The sequence below is a fragment of the Henckelia pumila genome, chromosome 2, assembly GCF_033568475.1.
Source record: "Henckelia pumila isolate YLH828 chromosome 2, ASM3356847v2, whole genome shotgun sequence".
Taxonomy (NCBI): domain Eukaryota; kingdom Viridiplantae; phylum Streptophyta; class Magnoliopsida; order Lamiales; family Gesneriaceae; genus Henckelia; species Henckelia pumila.
In genome coordinates, this window is record NC_133121.1 from 12,386,080 (window position 1) to 12,406,790 (window position 20,711).

General features: G+C 28.3%; 1 protein-coding gene across 2 annotated transcripts; it reads right to left on the minus strand.

Moving 5' to 3' along the window:
- Window positions 1–274: 274 nt before the first annotated feature.
- Window positions 275–5,769, minus strand: LOC140881579 (MADS-box protein SOC1-like). 2 transcript variants are annotated; one of them, XM_073287001.1, is made up of 8 exons: window positions 5,668–5,769; window positions 5,236–5,467; window positions 1,807–1,888; window positions 1,641–1,702; window positions 1,436–1,535; window positions 942–983; window positions 788–829; window positions 275–603 (listed from the first exon to the last, which is right to left on the minus strand). In XM_073287001.1, the coding sequence occupies exons 2-8, from the start codon at window positions 5,418–5,420 to the stop codon at window positions 454–456; spliced, it is 663 nt and encodes a 220-aa protein (XP_073143102.1). In that variant the 5' UTR covers window positions 5,421–5,467; window positions 5,668–5,769; the 3' UTR covers window positions 275–453. The 2 variants fall into 2 exon arrangements, with proteins under 2 accessions (XP_073143102.1, XP_073143103.1); XM_073287002.1 differs by lacking the exon at window positions 5,668–5,769 and having other exon boundaries at window positions 5,236–5,614.
- Between the last annotated feature and the right edge of the window lie 14,942 nt (window positions 5,770–20,711).

Consider the following 20,711-nt stretch of genomic DNA (forward strand, 5'->3'; position numbering starts at 1 on the left):
TCGGACGAATGCAAAAAAATTTTTATTGAATAATATTTGAATTTATTGCCAAATTGAAATTCATGTAGCACTTAGGCCGTAGGCCTCGAACTGATAGACCCATGCACACCCACCCGCTGACAGAATTCATTCTCGTTTGTATTAAAAAAATCAAACCTAAGAATCGATTTTAATATAGTATTGAATTATAGTTATATGATTGCTAGACAAATCCAAAAACTGAACAATAATCTTGAAAAAAAATAATAAAAGCCCATAATCATTTTTAAAGAAATGAAAGGAAAATTGCCCAATTGACCACATAACATTACTTTATCAGCAATATTTGAAGCAAAACCTACAGAACTCATTGGATATTTCCAACTGCAACTGCGCTGATAAACTTGATGACAATACATAATTAATAATTACAACTCATACTGAATATTGAAGTAACTATACATACACATCATGTCAATTCTTGAACAGGAGGCACCTGATTCTTGCCTCATGAGGCAACCCGATGAACAAATCAGTCTCCACATGATCATAAACTTCTCTAATATCCGCGAACCGCGCGTTAGCTCTATCCTCGTTCGGCCCTCGTTCGGGTTCCAAATTACACTACAGTGATTTTTGAGGGTCATGTCAATACTTCTGCATGAACACAACTTCGAAGACTTCGACTAGCAAACGGAAAAAATGTCAAACGAATCGTCTGGTTTTCTTTTATTTCATAATTTATAGTTCATTTCTCATGAAAATTTAAGATTTTTCAATAATAAATAAAACTGAATTGATCACGTACCTTCTCAGTAAGAGTCGCATTTTCAGCAGCTAGGGCTTTTCCCTACATATATATATATATATTTCATAAACACAAATATTTTTTTAAGGGCATCCATTTTTCCAGAAATATTATTGACACTTCTCTATGATAACCTCAACAAAAAAACAAGTACCTTTTCTTTCAATTGATCCATCTGTCGCTTGTACACTTGCATCTGGAAAGAAAACACACGATATTACTCGAATCGTTCGATATATTTTATATGTCGCCACTCATCTACTACTTGATTCACCAAGAAAATACTAGCTCGAGCTAGCTGCAAGTAACATGCACGAGAAAAAGTTTACGTACGCGACGCCTGCCGCCTTTCACATAGTAACAAAACAAAACAAAATCCATCGAAATCTTTGAACCATTAGCCCGGGATGGACTAAATCAATCGATATCATACGTTTGATAATGTAAACCATATTCGTCCCCCTCTTTTCTTTTTTTTTTTACTTCACATAGCTTTTAAACTTATATTTCTGCAGCAAGACCAATTTCTTTCGTTCTATATATAATCCTGGTTCCGTCCTGACTGCGATTACTAAGATAAACACGTGCGTGTATGCATACAGCATGCATGAGAGGGGAACTAGGCCAAGACCGACTCGCAATCTTTACCTTCTTTGTTCGGATGTTGGTTACGCTATGCTCCAACTGTCGTTCCAGCTGTTGCAGTTCTTCAATGGTGCATGTTCCCAGATTTTCACCGAGTAGCTTCCTGATTAATTAATTCGATCGATCCGTCACACAGAAACAAGAATCATGTTTAATATATATAGCATATATATCTATATATTTTTTAATATAAGATAATTATGCACACCGTTTCGAAGCTTCAAGCACCTCAATCTTCTTCATCATAGCTGATGCTTCATGCTTCAACTGCTGCAAAATTTTAAAAATGTACTACTATATATGAGCAAATTATATATATACTCGTATTAAAAAAAAAATTTATATAAGATTGAGAATTCAATATAAAAAACAACCTGAACATTTTGTTCGTCCACAGGGATCTTAGCTTGAGCATCTTCAGTGTGCATTCGATATCGTGCGATCGACTCCTGCATGCTGAGAGTTTGATAACATAAAACCAAATATCTTCACTTCATACAAATTAATTAAACACTTTAAAAATAGGGATGATTTTTAAAACAACTCGATCACATGATATTAAGAAATAAAACAAAATATTATATATTGATCTCTTTGAGTATCAAATTACTCTTCGTAAAAATTATGAAAAAATATTGGGTGTTGGCCGAACTGACCGAATTTATTTTCTAACAAACCAAACCGACCAAATTTGTATATAAAACCGAATAAACCGAACCGATAAAAAAATCGGTTATTTCGATTTTCGATCGAACAAACCGATTTTTATTTGTTTTTTTTTAATTTTTGAGTTTTCTTATATCTTTTAAAAAAATAAATAAATTTTAGGTTCTATATTTTGAAAGTATGAGATATGAGATGTTTTTTTGTTGGGTGGGTTAGACTTAAAACATAGTTAGATATATGTAGTTAAAACTCAAAAATAAATAAATAATTATAGTTAAAATTTAAGGCCCAATATTATTTTTTGACAAGCCCAATATTTTTTTAATTATATAAATGATTTTCGGTTTAATCGATATTTTTTTATAAAAACCAAACCAAACCGATTTAACCGATATTTTAAAAAAAATTAACCGATCAACCGAACAAATCGAACCGAATTTCTAATTTTTTTTGGTTTATCGGTTTTCTCGGTTTGACCGATATTTTGCTCACCCCTAATTGATTTGGAAAGTTCGCGCCTGATTTTTATGATAAATGTCCTATATTAATGATTCTCGAAAATCCATAGGAATTAAAATGTTATATGTACTATGAAGATTACACATTTGGTTACACATTATTAGCTTTGAAATAATTTCAAAATTATCCTTGCATTTTATTTGGAAAAACCCTTTCAAATGTATATTTAGGATAATTTTTTAATTTCAAATGCGATGTGTAACTCGCATTGTACATGTAGCATAATCTAAATCCATATAGTCCGTAAACTAAGGGAGTGTTTGCAACAACTCTAAAAATAAGTAATTATGGATTTTTTCTTAACAATTTATTTATTTTTAGAAGTTGCAAATACTACCGAAAAATCATATCCAATCAACAATCAAGAGAATTTGTTTATTTTTAGAAGTTGCAAATGCTACCTAAAATACCCTTTCTTAATTTGTTCATTTTCATCCTCTCAATAAAATATTACAACTTAGAGCAAAAAATAATCACTTCCCAAAATAATTGAAATAAAATCATTTCATTATGCATTTTTTTAATGAATAATTAATTGATGATCGTGATAGTAACAATAAAAATATTACATTAATACGAATAATAATAATAATAAATAATATAATAAAATTAGAATTAATTAAGTTAATTATATTAATGATAAACATAAAAATCATGTTGATATTGATAATAATGGTAATGGGTATAATAAGAAATGAGATGAAATGACTTGATGATGATAATAATAATAATAATAATAATAATAATAATAATAATAATAATAATAATAATAATAATAATAATAAAAAATAAAAAAAATATTAACAAAAATAAAATACATAATCTGAAAAATAACAAATAAGCTAAAAATATTATTATTGACAATAACAGTGTTAATAACGACAGATAAATATTAACGTATTTACTTTGTGATTTTTCAGCTATAAATTTGTACTGATGGAATAGATAATAATAACAACAATTATTACTAATAATTCATACTAAAATTTTATAATTTATATTATTAATATAAAATAAATAAATAAATAAATAATAAATTTGAAGATAAAAACAAATGCAAGAAATAAAAACATAAGTGCAATAAAAAAATTATATAATAAAATGATATGTAGCACTTCGACAATTATAGTATCATGTTACCTTAATTTGAGGCCAAATTTGATTATAGATATTTGTAGAAAGCCATTTAAAAAAAATCCCTCAATCAACTCTAGAGCCATGAAATTTCTCATAATTGGCTTCTTTTTCCGACAATACATTTTTAATTTATGGATAATGTTATTTGTTGTCTGATTATGGACTAAATTGTGAAGCCCATGACAGTACGTACTAGAAACAAAAAAATTAAATCAAGCACTATATATTTATAGGACAAGTAACCTTATTTTTTATATTTTTTTTGAGTTAGGAGAGAAGATTTTTGTTATAATTGAATCTCGAACTCGAGATCTCGTCCTATATATTTAAGATTTTCGTGTGAGATGAGCTATACGTCATACTCATCATGAGCAGTAACCTTAATTTGCACCATGAAAGAAAGTGAAAAATCTCTGGGGTAGTTGGTAATTGTACAACTCTTATCCAAGGGCAAGGAATAATAACTCTTGATCGGGGAATCAAAATTGAGATGTTGACCTCTTTTGCGATTCTAATCTTATAATTTCAGTCATGTATCAATGTTTTGATTATTTTATTCTTTCTTTTTCTTAATTTTTCTTTTTCTTTTTTAAGAATCCAACTGATCTACATCATTGACATATAAAAAAAATGACTAAAATAATAATAATAAAATAACTGAGTGAATCTGAAATTTAACATGTAAATCCAAAATAACAAAAAAAATATAAAAAAATACATGAATAAAATCACGATTTTCCCACCGAATGATTGGATTCAAATTGCAGAAATATATATACATTTCAAAGTTCTTTAATTATGTTATTTCTTCCCATGTTGTACAATAACCAAGACTGATCTGCTTAGTCCTTAATGCAATGGCTTCCAATTGTCGAGTGATTTCCATCACTCATCCCTTACATGCATGCACCTTAAATTAAATTTTTAACTGCCTTTTAAATTTTAATCATGTGTAATTTTTTTAGTTATTTGTAATTTTGTTTGATACAAAATGATTTAATGAACTCGATCGAATCCAAGAGATGATCGGTCCATCATGTGGGAGCTAGAGATCAATATCAACATTGCTCCCTCACATTGATCTACGCCGGTCGTGCACCATGGCTCACCCCGGCCCCGTAAATGTTCATATACGTCGACTATTGTCAACGAGTGCACCAATGTTTGTTGAGCATTTATTTCACCTTCAAATATCTCAAAAACCCAAATCTTGATTTCCCAAAAAACATTACATGAAATCAACTTTATTCATCACCAAGTCACAACATACCAAATTAGTATAAAGATATAATTAGTACTATATATTCAAACTAAGACTTATTAGAGTTATCCATAATATTCATCACTTAATTCTAATATCAATCACCCGAATAGATCTTATTGGGGGAGAAATGATGACAAATATTTCATTTCAAGAACTCACATTTACACACATATGTGTGTGTATGTGTGTGTATATAGATAGATAGATAGATAGATACCTTGAAGTACTGGCGAATTCGTAGAGTTTTCCTCTGGGAGAAAAGATGATAAGAGCAACCTCAGCATCACACAGCACAGAGAGTTCGAAAGCTTTCTTGAGAAGACCATTTCTTCTCTTGGAGAAGGTGACTTGCCTGCTCGTCGCGTTTTCTATTCGCTTCATCTGAGTCTTCCCTCTCACCATTTTCAATTTCTTAATTGGAAATAATAATGTTTTTAGCAATTAACCACCTGTAATCAAGAAAAAAAACAACCCAGATTCACGATTAATCTATTGTAATATTATAAATTAGAGACTTTTTATTCGAAAAAAACAAATTCAAGAATCATGGTTCACTGATCAGCATGCGATTCAAGAAATTCAAGGGAGGGAAATAAAAAAAAATTAATGGGTGCGTGGGGTGAAATCTGAAAAGGGCAGGGTGACTTACAAATTTGGTAAAAAATAGAAAAGAAAAAGAAGACTCAGAGGAATTCACTTTTGGTTTTGGGATAATGAAATAGGACTGGAAAAGGCAAGAAAAGCAATCTGGGATAAATAGATGCAAAGAAAGGATAAAAAAAAAGGAAAATAAATGGGAAAACTGTAGGCTAAACTTGGAAAGATTTTACAGAGGTGAGTGATTGATTGATGCCCAATTTTTCTATTTTTTCGTTTCTTGAAATATATTATTTTTAGACATTTTTTCATCATCAGTATATATATGGACTTGTTTCCTTATTCATACTATTTTTTACCACTTCATTTTTCCTCTTCTAACCCCAACAAGCAGAAGCAACAAAAAAGAATATGTATGTATAATATACATATAATGGTAAAATTTCATATGTATGATTATTTTATTATTATATATATGTTATTTTACAATTTATTTTTAAAAAAAAAAAAAAGCATGTTCCTTTGCTAGTTTTGGTAAGCCCCACAAACCCAGCTCAAAATAGAAGATTAGATGTAAATGGAAATCATTAAAGAAAGACTTTGGTTTACAAAGACATCATTATTTTAATCCAAACGAGAGAAAATAGGGAACAAAATAACACATATTGACATATATAATAATAGTTATAAATACTATATACTAATTTTTTTATGTTTTGAGAAAACCAATAACGAGAAAACCAATGACAAAATTTGTGGTTTAAAATAACATAGCGAATCGAACGTAAGCCTATCCTTATTATTTTATTATTACTAAACATCCATTCTTATTTTTGAATCCATCAAATTTTTCCGTTCACTTGTTCTTTGAATAATTTCTCGCATTTTATCATTTTAATTAATACCCTCTTACCAAAAATTAAGGAGGATATATTTTTATAACCATTTTATTTTCACCACTTTCACACTCAATTCAAAACTTAGCAAGTACTTTATTTAAAAAAACAAACAAACTTAGCAAGTACTAATAAAATGATTTTTTAAAAAAAAGAAAGAAAGAAAACAAAAAACAAAGTCATAAATTATTATTTTTTTAAAAAAAACATTAAATCTAGAGGACTCGATAATCGTAGTTAAAATGGGTTTTTCGATATAAATAGTTGTGTCCGTACATCAGCATCTGAGTACTATGTTAGAAACATTGAAAAGCAGCCAATGAGAGATCGAAAACACATTTGGATGTAATGATTTTTTGACCTATATGGTTGAGGGGATTGAGGGGACACATATAATATATATCTATTTAGTATATATAAATAAAATATGGGTCCCATGTTTCCATATATTTTAAAGGTTTTGTGTCTAAATTAGTGCTTTCTAGTTTCTTCTTTCCCTTTTCCCCAATGGGTGCACCTAAAAAATCTTGTCTTTGTTTGAACATAAAAATAAAATAAAATAAAATCTATTATTTCTTCATTTGTAATACACCAACTTTCTTATGATCGGTTAACAAACACTTATTTTTATTTTATTTTTTTGGTCCCAACAAACACTTATTTGTAATGTGAGGTTCAGTGTTTTTTTAAAAAAAAAATTTGGTTCGAATGATGATTGGGAGAGTTGGAAACATCATCCATGGATTGAAGCAAAAGTTATGAATCAAGAATTAAAATAAGTTGTTATCGTGTTAGGTTAATAAATCACATGACAAAAATGTAATTTTTTTTCCTAATATGAATAAATTTTTTTTTTTGCATGCATAAAAATTTATTGAGTTTCATTGTTTCGTTTTTCAGGAGATGAAAATTTGATTTTAAAAAAGTAGTTGTATGTTAAGCGAAATTGAATTTGATATTGTATTTTATGTTGCGTGAAGATTTTGAAATGTAATCTTGAGAGACAAAAAAAAGTAAGATTACTTTATTTTTTGTTAAATTTTTATAAGTTATTTAGAATTATGTTTTTTGAACTACTACATTATGTTAGAATTGATTTTGTTCGAATGATTAGAATCGGGTATTTAAAAATGTTAAATATAGTATTTTTTTTATTAGTTCATTATATAAGCATATATTGTTTTTAAAAGTTGAATTGAATGAATGAATAGTCATATTGGGAAATGAAAAGGTTAATGTAATTAATTAATTATAGGTAGCGATTGGTTTTATTTTTGGTGTACGTTTTCTGAAAATATCTTTATGAATAATTAATGGACAGTTTGATTTCATCAATCAATTTTAACATGTACGGTATAGAAGAAGCACATTAATTAAATACGAAAACATGTTAACTTTATTTTGAAAACCAAAAAAAAAAAGAGTTTTGGCACGAAACTAAAAAATGGTGTGTATTTTTTGGGAATTAATAAGAATATATTAAAATTTGAAGGCTTATTGAGTAGTTAAACTTATTGTTATCAAAAGTTGTTAAATAAGTGACTGATTGATGTATAATACAACTATAATAAATAAATATATATGTTTGGATAAGATAATGTGTATAATATAGATACTTTATGAAATTTGAGTCAAATATTTATGAAATTAAATAAAGATATAATCAATTAATATTTTTTTTCTCCATGCATACCAAATGTTCTAAAAGTTTTTTTTTGAAATTTTGTTCTAAAAGTATTATTATTGTAATTAAAAAGCGAGAAATAAGACACTGATAAATCAGAATCATACTATTCAAAATATAATCTATCTATTATATTATATTATATCATATTATATTATTTATTTATGTTTATATTTATATTTATATTTATATTTATATTTATATTTATATTTATATTTATATCTATTATACTTATCTAAAAGTGTGAATAAAAAGGTAAAATTTTACAATTGTGAATCTATAACTTTATCCTTTTACTCTACACAAATTTATGTAAAAATAAATACATATAACTTATAAGGATATAAATGTAAAATTTAAATATTGGCTAAGACATAAAAGTAATATATTATATTACTTATCTATATCTATCTATACCAATTATAAGTGTGAACCAATGTCAAAGTTTGTCATTGTGTATTTTCAACTTTGTCATTGGTTAGCATACACTTGATAAATTATATGATGTTACTTTTGTAAAATCAATTATTATGATAAGGTCAAACTTGACAATGTGTGCATATTAGATAAGGTTCCAGTTTTCAAAAAGATTGAAATATCAAAATACTTTAGTTTTTATTTTCTTGTAGATAAAGTGAACATATTTTTTCTACAAAATTTTTTTTTTCTAAAAGATTGAAACACCAAAATACTTTAAATTTTATTTGTTTGTAGATGGAATGACATATTTTTTCAACAAAAAATCTTATGTATTTTAATTTGCATAAGGACCTTTTGAACTAAATAATTATATCATGAGTTCATAAATATAACAAAATATCAGATTTTAAATGTTATTAATATATATATATATATATGTAAATTAAATTACACATCGGTGTTGAAATAAATCAATTCATGTGGAGTGAAGTTTTAATCCAAAATATATAAATAAAAAAAAATATGCAACAAAATAGTTGAAATAAAATATGGAATGTTAACATTTGTAATTAATGACATTCAAAATTTAATCAAAAATTTCAGCAATGAGAGCATTGTAAGCAAAAAGACATCAGTAGATTTTGAAAAACGAGAAATAAAAAAAAAGATGTTTAACAAATACATTGACCATTAACAATACTGACATACAAGTAACAAAAGACGATAACATACCAGAATGCAGATAAAATAAGGAATGTTAACATTTGTGATTAAAGACATTCAAAATTCAATCAAAAATTTCAGCAATGAGAGCATTGTAAGCAAAAAAAAAATCAGTAGATTTCGAAAAACGAGAAATCAAAAAGAAAAGAGGATGTACAACAAATACATTGATCGTTGACGATACAAACATACAAGTAACAGAAGACGATAACATACCAGAATGCAGATGAGAATGATGAAATTATTGTAATTTTTTGCAAGTAAATATTTTTGAGTTATTTGCACCAACCACCTTGTGAAATATTAAAAATTCACACTTATTCCATGTGAAATTTTAATAGGTATTCAACCCTGGCAATTTAAAAATTAGCACACTCGCCCCTTCAGATGAGTGATTGTTGCGCACGCACCCCTCATGCGACTGGGCAAAGATTTTGATATTTTTTTTCCAAATACCCATGTAAAATATTAAAAATTCATATTTGACCCCTGTGAAAATAATTTTTAAATCTATTCAACCCATAATACACAATTTTTAATAAAATCCAATTATAAATATTTAAAAATGATTTTTTGTTTTATTAATTTTTATTTTTTATTTTAACTGTATTATCATTAATTAATTATTTTCTAAAAAATATTATTACTTTATCATGTTATCATTATTTTATTAAATTCACTTCGTATTTCCAACTTTTCAATTAAACATGCATTCATAAACAAGTATTTAAATAATTTCAAGTACCAAATTATTGAACTAAACTGATAAGTTCAAACATATTGTTTTTTTGATTTAATACTATATATTATTGAACCAAAATTTAAATTTTTTGAGAATATGCATTGCATAATTTGTAATAAATAATACAAAAATAACATGCTTATATACTTTTAAATCTAAAAAATAACATTTATGAACTTATCATTTGGTTCAATATTTTGCTATTTTTAGATATTTAAATCCTTATTTATTAATCATGTTTAATGGAGAAGTTGAAAACACGAAGTGATTTGATAAAATAATGATAACGAGATAAAGTAATAATTTTTTTAAAAATTATAATTAAAAATAAAAAAATAAAAAAAATAAAATTAAAAATGTTTGGTACTTATCATTCACTTATCACTTTGATTTAATATTTTGGTACTTTTAGATATTTAAATCTCGTTTATAAATGCATTTTTTGAAAAATTTGAAAACAAGAAAAAATTTTAATAAAATAATGATAACAAGATAAAATAATAATATTTTTTAGAAAACAATTATATAATCATAATAAAATTAAAATTAAAAATAAAATTAATTAAACGAAAAACGTTTGCTAAATATTTTATAATTAGATTATAATAAAAATTGTGTATTATGGGTTGAATATATTTAAAAACTATTTTCACAGGGGTCAAATATGCATTTTTAATATTTTACAGGGGTATTTGGTGCAAAAAAATTATCAAAATATTTGCTCAGTCGCATGAGGGGCGCGTGTGCAACAATCACTAATCTAAAGAGGCGAGTGCGCTAATTTTTAAAAGGTTGCCTATTAAAATTTCACAGAGGATAAGCGTGAATTTTTAATATTTTACAGGGGTGATTTGTGCAAATAACTCAAATATTTTTAGCATAAAAAAGAAATCGTTTGATTAAATAATAACGATAAAAATGCAAATGATTGATGAAGATAGTATCACAAGAATTGTTATTAAAGATGATGATAATAACGATTTTTTCATGGAGAATAACACATAATATGAAAAATCGTTAAAGAGAGAAAAATCTCAAATATAAAATAAAAAATATTTGACGCAATAATTTAAATTAAGATTTAAAATGCATTATCTATACCAAATATTTTTTTTCCGTATGCAATAGTGATCAACATATAACATAGAACATTACAAAATCATATTTAATATAATTTGATTAACATATCTAACTTATTAACAAAAAAAAAATAAATCATACATACATGAGATAAAAAAAATAAGACGAATTCATGATACGAAGCATGTCATAATTTCTCAAGATTAATAAAAAAAATAGAAAACTCGATTGAGCTGTAATAATTACATAAGTTTTAATATCAATATTGTGTTAATGTAAAATTACAATAAACATAACACTTATATTTAAAAGCTTACATGATTTATTGATAATGTATTATTCTAAATTGTTAATGTGGATGTAAAATAATCATGACCGTAAATAATACAAACATTGAAACTGCAAGTGTTACATTGTTCGAAAATGTTGCAAATATTTTTATTAGTTGCAATGTCGAAGATTATATTGATTACATCACTAAGACATGTAATAGGTTTTTTTTTTCAAAAAGTATATATATTATTACCATGAAAACTATTTATTAACGGCGTGTTAATATATTTTCATCTCAATTAATTTATTTAACAATATTTATTGACAACAAAAGATGTTCCCACGTGCATCGCACGTGACTTTTACTAATATATTCTAATTAAGCTTTAAAGTATATTCTCATACTTAGCCAAAAATTTACAAGATTAATAATTAAATATTGTTATCTTTACCATCTTTCCTATAATATAATATAATGTACTAGCATTTTATACTATAGTAACATCAGCCGTAAAAATAGTTATTATTATGAATGCTAGTAAATTGTAATAATTGTTGAAAAATATTATTATTAATAATATTATGTTGAATATTGAATGTTGAATGTTGAATATTGAGTTGTAAAATGTGGAAAATTAGTGTGTGATGATGTAGATGATGATGTATTTATTTTTGAACTAATCTCAAATGTGGATCTATAAATAGGTCTTCATTTGTGATGAAAAATACAATTGAATTGAGAGAAAAATATTGTGAAGTGTAGAGTTTGATATATTTTGAGTTTTGGAGTTTTTACTTTTTACCATAAATTTTTACTTTTTCACAACACGTTATCAGCACGATCGCTCGAAGGTTCTCTATATTTTCCGACGCTCCAAAATACAAGAAAAAGTCAAAAATATTCAACAAGTAAGAATTTTTATTTTACTGTTTATATATTTTTATTGTGTATATATTAATATATAATATCATGTTATGAAAAAATAAGTTTTTTTCAAAACTTGTTATAAATCCTGGGAGGATGTTAAGACGACATCCCACACTTCCGGTAAGAGATACGACAAGTATAAAAGCCTCTAAGGTTTTTAAACAATAACGTGATATATATTTATTATGTATATATATTAACTATATTAATATATAATTTCATGTTATTATATAAAAGGTTGTCTATGACACTGACCTTATAATAACGTGATATGATATATATTATTGTGTATTTATATACTAACCATATTTGTATAATCTCATGTTATTATATAAAAGGTTGTCTACGACACCGATCTTATAATAATGTGATATGATATACTATACCTGACTTTATACTAACTATATTGGTATAATTTCACAACATTATATAAAAGGTTGTCCACGACACTGACCTTATAATAATGTGATATGATATACATAATTATTTAATTATGATTATCATTATATGCATTGCATCATTATCACAAATTTTTATTCAACACATACTCGATTTTTTTCTTTACCCCCAACGGTCACAAACGGCTAGTTTTTGGCCTATAAACATGTCCACTCAAACTTATTTTCAATCACACCAAAATTCACTATTTCTCTCAAAATATTTTTACTCGATTTTTCGAAGATGGAGATGATGGCATTTATAAGGATATTTTTCATAACGACTATGATCATCATGCTCACGAGTTTTGTATTCACCGGCGATTTTCCACCACAGATTTTTTATCTATTTATATACGCACTTGTAATTTTTATTTTTCCATTATTTTGTATTGTCATATTAATAAAAATTAACTAATAAAATGCATTGTTATTTTTTTAGTACCACCATGTCAAACTTGACAAAGATTGAATTCGTTGCGCTCGATATCACCGGAAAGAATTACATGCCATGGACTCTCGATGTAAAAATGCATCTTGAGTCATTGGATCTAAGTGATACCATAAAAGAAAATAATATATCATCCTCACAAGAAAAGGCAAAGTCTATGATTTTTTTACGTAGACATCTTGATGAAGGATTGAAATGTGAGTATCTCACAGAAAAAGGCCCAATGATTTTATGAAAAGGGCTGAAAGAAAGATTTGAGCATATAAGGGAAGTTATACTCCCGACCGCCCGTGATGAATGGAATATGTTAAGATTCCAAAACTTTAAAAATGTCAGTGATTATAATACAGCGATGTATCGAATAGTCTCACAATTGAAATTATGTGGACTTGAAGTCACAGATATGGAAATGCTTGAGAAAACATTTTCCACTTTTCACGCATCGAATATAACTCTACAACAACAGTATAGAGTGCGTGGATTTTCGAGATATTCCAAACTAATCGCAAGTCTTCTTGTGGCGGAAAAGAACAACGAATTGTTAGTAAGAAATCATCAATCCCGGCCCACTGGATCAACGGCATTTCCTGAAGCAAATGTCGTAATGAAAAATAAAAACCAAAATCAAAGGCATAGACCAGATTTTGGTCGTGGACGAGGTCGAGAAAATGAGCGTGGACGTGGACGTGGACGTGGACGTAAAAATTATCGCGGTCGTGGTCATGACCGTGGATATGAAAATAATCGAGGTAGTTATTTCAATAACTCATCTCAAAAGAACGTCACGAATCACCCACCAAAAAGGCAGCATGAAAATACGAGTGAAAATGAAAATCACTCAAAAAGATCTGAGAGTGTTTGTTATAGATGTGGCACTCCAGGACATTGGTCACATATTTGTCGAACCCCTGAGCACCTATGTAAGCTCTATAAAGAATCGACAAAGGGAAAAGGAAAAGAGACAAATTTTGTTGAAGATAGTGACCGTTTAATTGGTTCAACTAGTTTCAATGCTGCAGATTTTTTGAATGATTTCGAAGACATTGATTAAAATATTGGTGGGACTACATTGTAACAAATTTGTATTTTTCATGCATTCTTGTATTATAAAGCATGTTATATTTTGCATTTGTATTGTACTTAATTTTTTTTTATTTTTGTGAAGTTTGATATGGAAAATGCTATGAGCAAACATGAAAATAATATCATGAAAATTTGCATACCAGATAGTGGTACAACAGACACTATTCTGCGAGATGAAAGATATTTCTTGGAAATAAAACCAACAAAAACAATGTTGAATACCATATCAGGTCCTGTAGACTTGATTGAAGGTTGTGAAAAAGCACATTTTTTGTTACCTAATGGTACAAAATTTCTGATAAATGATGCTTTATATTCACCACAATCGAAAAGAAATTTGTTGAGTTTTAATGACATATACTCTCATGGATATGATACTGAGACGATAACTGATGGAAATCAGAAATATATGTGTCTTACCACATATAAATCAGGAAAGAAATATGTGGTTGAAAAATTATCAATGCTTCCTACTGGATTGGATTATACACATATAAGGCCAATCGAATCAAATATGGTGGTTAATAGTTCTTCAATATTAACAAATTGGCATGATCGATTGGGACATCCTGGTTCAATAATGATGCGAAGAATTATTGAAAATACGCATGGTCATCCATTGAAAGACCAGAAGATCTTTCAGAATAATAAGTTTCAATGTAAAGCATGTTTTCTTGGAAAACTTATTATAAGACCATCGCCAGCTAAAATCCAAACTGAATCACCCATATTTCTTGAACGTATTCAAGGTGATATTTGTGGGCCAATTCATCCACCATGTGGACCATTTCGATACTTTATGGTATTGATTGATGCCTCTAGCAGATGGTCACATGTATGCTTATTGTCAACTCGGAATGTGGCATTTGCAAGATTGGTGGCTCAAATAATAAAATTGCGAAATCAATTTCCCGATTATACAATCAAGAAAATAAGACTTGATAATGCTGGAGAATTTACATCCCAGACTTTCAATGATTATTGTATGTCAATGGGAATCACTGTTGAACATCATGTAGCTCATGTTCATACGCAAAATGGATTAGCTGAATAATTGATTAAACGTCTACAACTGATTGCTAGACCAATGATTATGAAAACAAAACTCCCTATTTCTATATGGGGACATGAAATTTTACATGCTGCGGCATTAATTCGCATCAGACCAAGTGCATATCATAAATTCTCCCCATTGCAACTTGCATTTGGTAAAGAACCAAATATCTCTCATCTGAGAATTTTTGGATGTATGGTGTATGTGCCTATTGCACCACCTCAACGATCAAAAATGGGTCCACAAAGAAAAATTGGTATTTATATCGGTTATGATAGTCCATCAATCATTCGATATCTTGAGCCTCAGACAGGCGATGTGTTTACAGCACGCTTTGCTGATTGTCATTTTAATGAAGAAATCTTCCCAGTGTTAGGGGGAGAAAGAAACACATCGAAAAAGAAATCACATGGTATGCACCATCATTGTTACATTTGGATCCAAGGACCAAACAATGTGAGAAAGATGTACAGCAAATTGTGCACATGCAAAAAATTGCAAATCAAATGCCAGATGCATTTGCAGACACAAAAGGGGTAACAAAATCATATATACATGCTGTAAATGCCCCTGCTCGAATTGAAATTCCAAAGAAACAAATTGAAGACACTCATGATGTCATAAAACGCTTGAAGCGTGGAAGACCAGTCGGTTCAAGGATAAAAATCCTCGAAAAAGAAAAGGCATAGAGAAACACGACGATCATAAAATAGAAAATGGTGTTCCAGAAGAATCACCTGATGATGAAAATATTCTGTCAGAACCACAAACTGACGAGAATCGTGAAATCTCTATCAATTATATTAATACTGGAGAAATATGGAACCGAAAAGACATAGAAGATATTGATGAGATATTTTCTTATAATGTGGCTTGTGACATCGTAAATGAAAATGCGGATCATGAAACAAAATCTTTTGGTGAATGTAAAACTCGTCAAGATTGGGTCAAATGGAAAGATGCCATCCAGGTTGAATTGGATTCGCTGAATAAACGCAATATTTTTGGACCTATAGTCCTCACACCTGAAGGTGTAAAACCTGTTGGATACAAATGAGTTTTTATTCGAAAGCGAAATGAGAAAAATGAAATAGTCAGATATAAAGCTAGACTTGTTGCACAAGGTTTTTCTCAAAGGCCTGGAATTGATTATAAAGAAACGTATTCTCCTGTTATGGATGCAATTACGTTTCGATATTTGATTAGTTTGGCAGTGTCTGAAAATTTGAAAATGTGTCTTATGGATGTTGTTACAGCTTACTTATACGGATCACTTGATAGTGATATATACATAAAAATCTCTGAAGGATTTAAGATACCTGAAGCACAAAGTTCAAAACCCAGAGAATTTTATTCTGTAAAATTGCAAAGATCATTATATGGGTTAAAGCAATCCGGCCGAATGTGGTATAATCGGCTAAGTGAGCACTTGATGAAAAAGGGATATGTAAATGATCTAATATGCCCTTGTGTTTTCATCAAAAAAACAACATCCGGATGTGTAATTATTGTTGTTTATGTTGATGATTTAAACATCATTGGAACGAATAAAGAAATTCAAGAAGTTATGATGTACTTGAAGGAAGAATTCGAAATGAAGGATCTTGGAAAAACCAAGTATTGTCTGGGTTTGCAAATCGAACAAAAAGAATGTGGAATTTTTGTTCACCAGGAAAATTATACAGAAAAGATCCTTAAACGTTTTAATATGGATAAATCAAATCCATTAAGTACTCCAATGGTTGTAAGATCATTAAACATAGAAAAGGATCCATTCCGTCCATGTGGAGATGATGAAGTTATTCTTGGTCCAAAAGTATCATATCTAAGTGCCATTGGTGCCCTTATGTATCTTGCAAATTGCACTAGACCTGATATATCTTTTGCTGTAAATTTATTGGCAAGATTCAGTTCATATCCAACAAAGAGGCACTGGAACGGAATTAAACATATATTTCGTTATCTACGAGGAACAACAGATTTGAGACTTTTGTACTCAAAAGACACCAATCAAAGTATCATTGGTTATGCTGATGCTGGATATTTATCTGATCCACATAAGGCACGTTCCCAAACCGGATATGTATTTACTCGTGGAGGCACCGCAATTTCTTGGCGTTCACAGAAACAAACACTCGTAACAACTTCATCAAATCACGCTGAGATTATTACACTACATGAAGCAAGCCGTGAATGTGTTTGGCTAAAATCAATGACACAACATATCCAAACTTCTTGTGGATTATCAGTAGATAAGAAGCCTGTGACGTTGTATGAAGACAATGCTGCATGTATTGCTCAAATGAAAGAAGGATACATCAAAAGTGACAGAACAAAACATATACCCCCAAAGTTCTTTGCCTACACTCAAGAGCTTGAGAAGAATAAAGATATTGATATCTGTTATATTCAATCAAGTGAGAACTCATCAGATCTCTTCACAAAGGCACTTCCCACGATGATATTCAGAAAGCATATATACAACATTGGGATGCGCAATCTGCGGAATATGTGAAGAATCACTCATGTTAACATGAGGGGGAGTTTACGTGGCTGCACTCTTTTTCCCTTACTATGGTTTTTATCCCACTGGGTTTTTCCTAGTAAGGTTTTTAACGAGGCAGTATAAAACACGTAATGAAGACAGTCATCATATCACGATCATCATCACAAGGGGGAGTGTTGAAAAATATTATTATTATTAATATTATGTTGAATATTAAATGTTGAATGTTGAATATTGAGTTGTAAAATGTGGAAAATTAGTGTGTGATGATGTAGATGATGATGTATTTATTTTTGGACTAATCTCAAATGTGGATCTATAAATATATAGGTCTTCATTTGTGATGAAAAATACAATTGAATTGAGAGAAAAATATTGTGAAGTATAGAGTTTGATATATTTTGAATTTTGAAGTTTTTACTTTTTACCATAAATTTTTACTTTTTCACAACAATAATTTCCTTCAAATAGATTTTAGGATATCAAATTATATTCATTCTAAAAGAAATAATCAATGCTAGTAAATTGTTGCTTGATTTCATTAAAAACAAAACCGACAAAGAAGGCGTCAACATCAGTGGTACTACACACAAAGCAACCAATGACGATTCGAAAACACATTGGAATTATATAATGATTTCCGAATCAATCACTAAAGGCATGGAGAGGACACAAAGCATTAGCTTTCAAATGGGTCCAATTTACACACACAGATATGCGTATGAATTTGATGGTTGTCGCTTTGAGTTGGAGATCTATTAAATACGCATCGACACAAATATATACGTGTGTGTAATTAGACCCATTTGAAAGATATATATGTATATATGCATATAATTTTTTTTCTCAGATAGAACTCATAATCACTATCTATCGATGCTTAAATAAAAAATAAAAAATTATCGATGAACATTAAAAGATAGTGACTATGATTTATGTGAAATTTTTTTTATGAATATATATACATAAATGAAGTTGTGTCGATGGTATGTGTCGACTTTTTTATAAAATAATATCTGAACGATGAGTGACTCGTATTTAAGATAATCACGTGAGTCACGTCTTCATTGATAGTGCGAGGAATACAAATAAACTAATCATAGTTGCCACTTTAAATGGAGTTGTGTCATAATCATGAATCATGATCAATCGGTGATCTGATTTCATACGATAAAGCTAGAGAAAAGATGATATCCAACTAATATGTTCAACTTATAAACTCTTTGAAGCAGTTTACTAATTAAAGGTGATTTGTGGAGAACTTCTGAGTTTTTTTAAATATAAATAAAAAATTGTCCGATTTCTTATAAACGGTTCTGGATAAGTTGAGTAATCATGTCGATGACTTATAGATGATTGGACACCAAAGTTCCTACGATGAGGTGTGTAACTTAAGGCCTAATTGTAAGTAACTCTTCCAAATTTGAGGAAAAATTAATTGAGTAATCCAAACTTTGTTTTTAAGATTTTATGTTAATATTTTAAAAGAGTAAAATATCTCCAAAAATTTTATTATAATATCTCACATATATATAGTACTCCGCCAAAACTCAATTCACGTATCTCTAGGGCCGTCTCCAGAAAATTGGAGGTTTTAGGCTAACTTAAGGTCAATATAATTTTTTTTTTTGTAAAATATAAAAATATTTACGTATATAATGATAATAAAATAAACATAATGATCACCAACATATATCTAATTTCATATACCAATATACCATGTTAAATTATTAAATATCAAAAAAGACATATATAAACTAAATCTAAACAAAATGCTCAAACTCCTCGCGCTTTCTGTTGTACAAAATTATCAACTAAATCATCGTAATCAAGAGTAGCAACCATCTTTTTTTCAATTGACAATATGTCAAACCATTCAATCTATCATGTGACATAATTGATTGGAGGTAGTTCTTTATCAACTTGAGCTTGAAAAAACTTCTTTTAGCAGAAGCTACCATAATCGGTATGATTAATAATATTATATAAGCTATCCTCGTCATAACTCACAAAGATTCAAATTTAAATAATATTTCAGATTCAAATTTTCTTTTCCCCGTCATAACTCACAATGCGAATTTAAAAAAACAAATAAAAAAATTTAAATATTAACAAAGATTGATTGTTGATATGAGATTTAAAGCATGCACCAACCGTAATACACAAACATACAAGAAAAAACAAATTCAATAAAAAAACGGCATGGTAATTGATATAATTTGTGCAATATAACTCACCTGAATGAAGCAATTTAACAAAAAAAAACTTTGTATCCAAGAAAAAAATGTTCTTTTCTTTTGTACACAAAAAAAGGAGGAGCAACAACACAAAAATTGATAATGTTTAATATTTTTTAAACAAATAATTAGAAGCTCATGACATATCTAAAATTTTAAATAAAAGAAAAATATATAGCACCCGGCCCTGCGTATCTCATATCATTATTTTGTTGTAAAAATAATGATAATACACCTAAAATATCACCCGCTTTAAGTTTCATTATCTTATTTTATTTAAATATTTAAACCATTTTTTTTAAAAAAAAATATGACTTATTAACTCCTAAAACAAGATACAAGAATGTACACGTTATTTGAAATATTTTAGTTAAACTCCCGTTTATATCAATCTAAAGTGATGATGTTTATATCACATTAACTTTTTTTTTTTTTTTTTTTGTGGAATACTACATTAGCTAGGTTTTTGACTACTTTAAAAGTGATCCATTCATATTAATGTGAATAATTACTATTTTTTTTAAATGAAAAAGGATTCGATATTTTGATTCAAAGGCGTTTATGTTGACACGTAACAGAAAG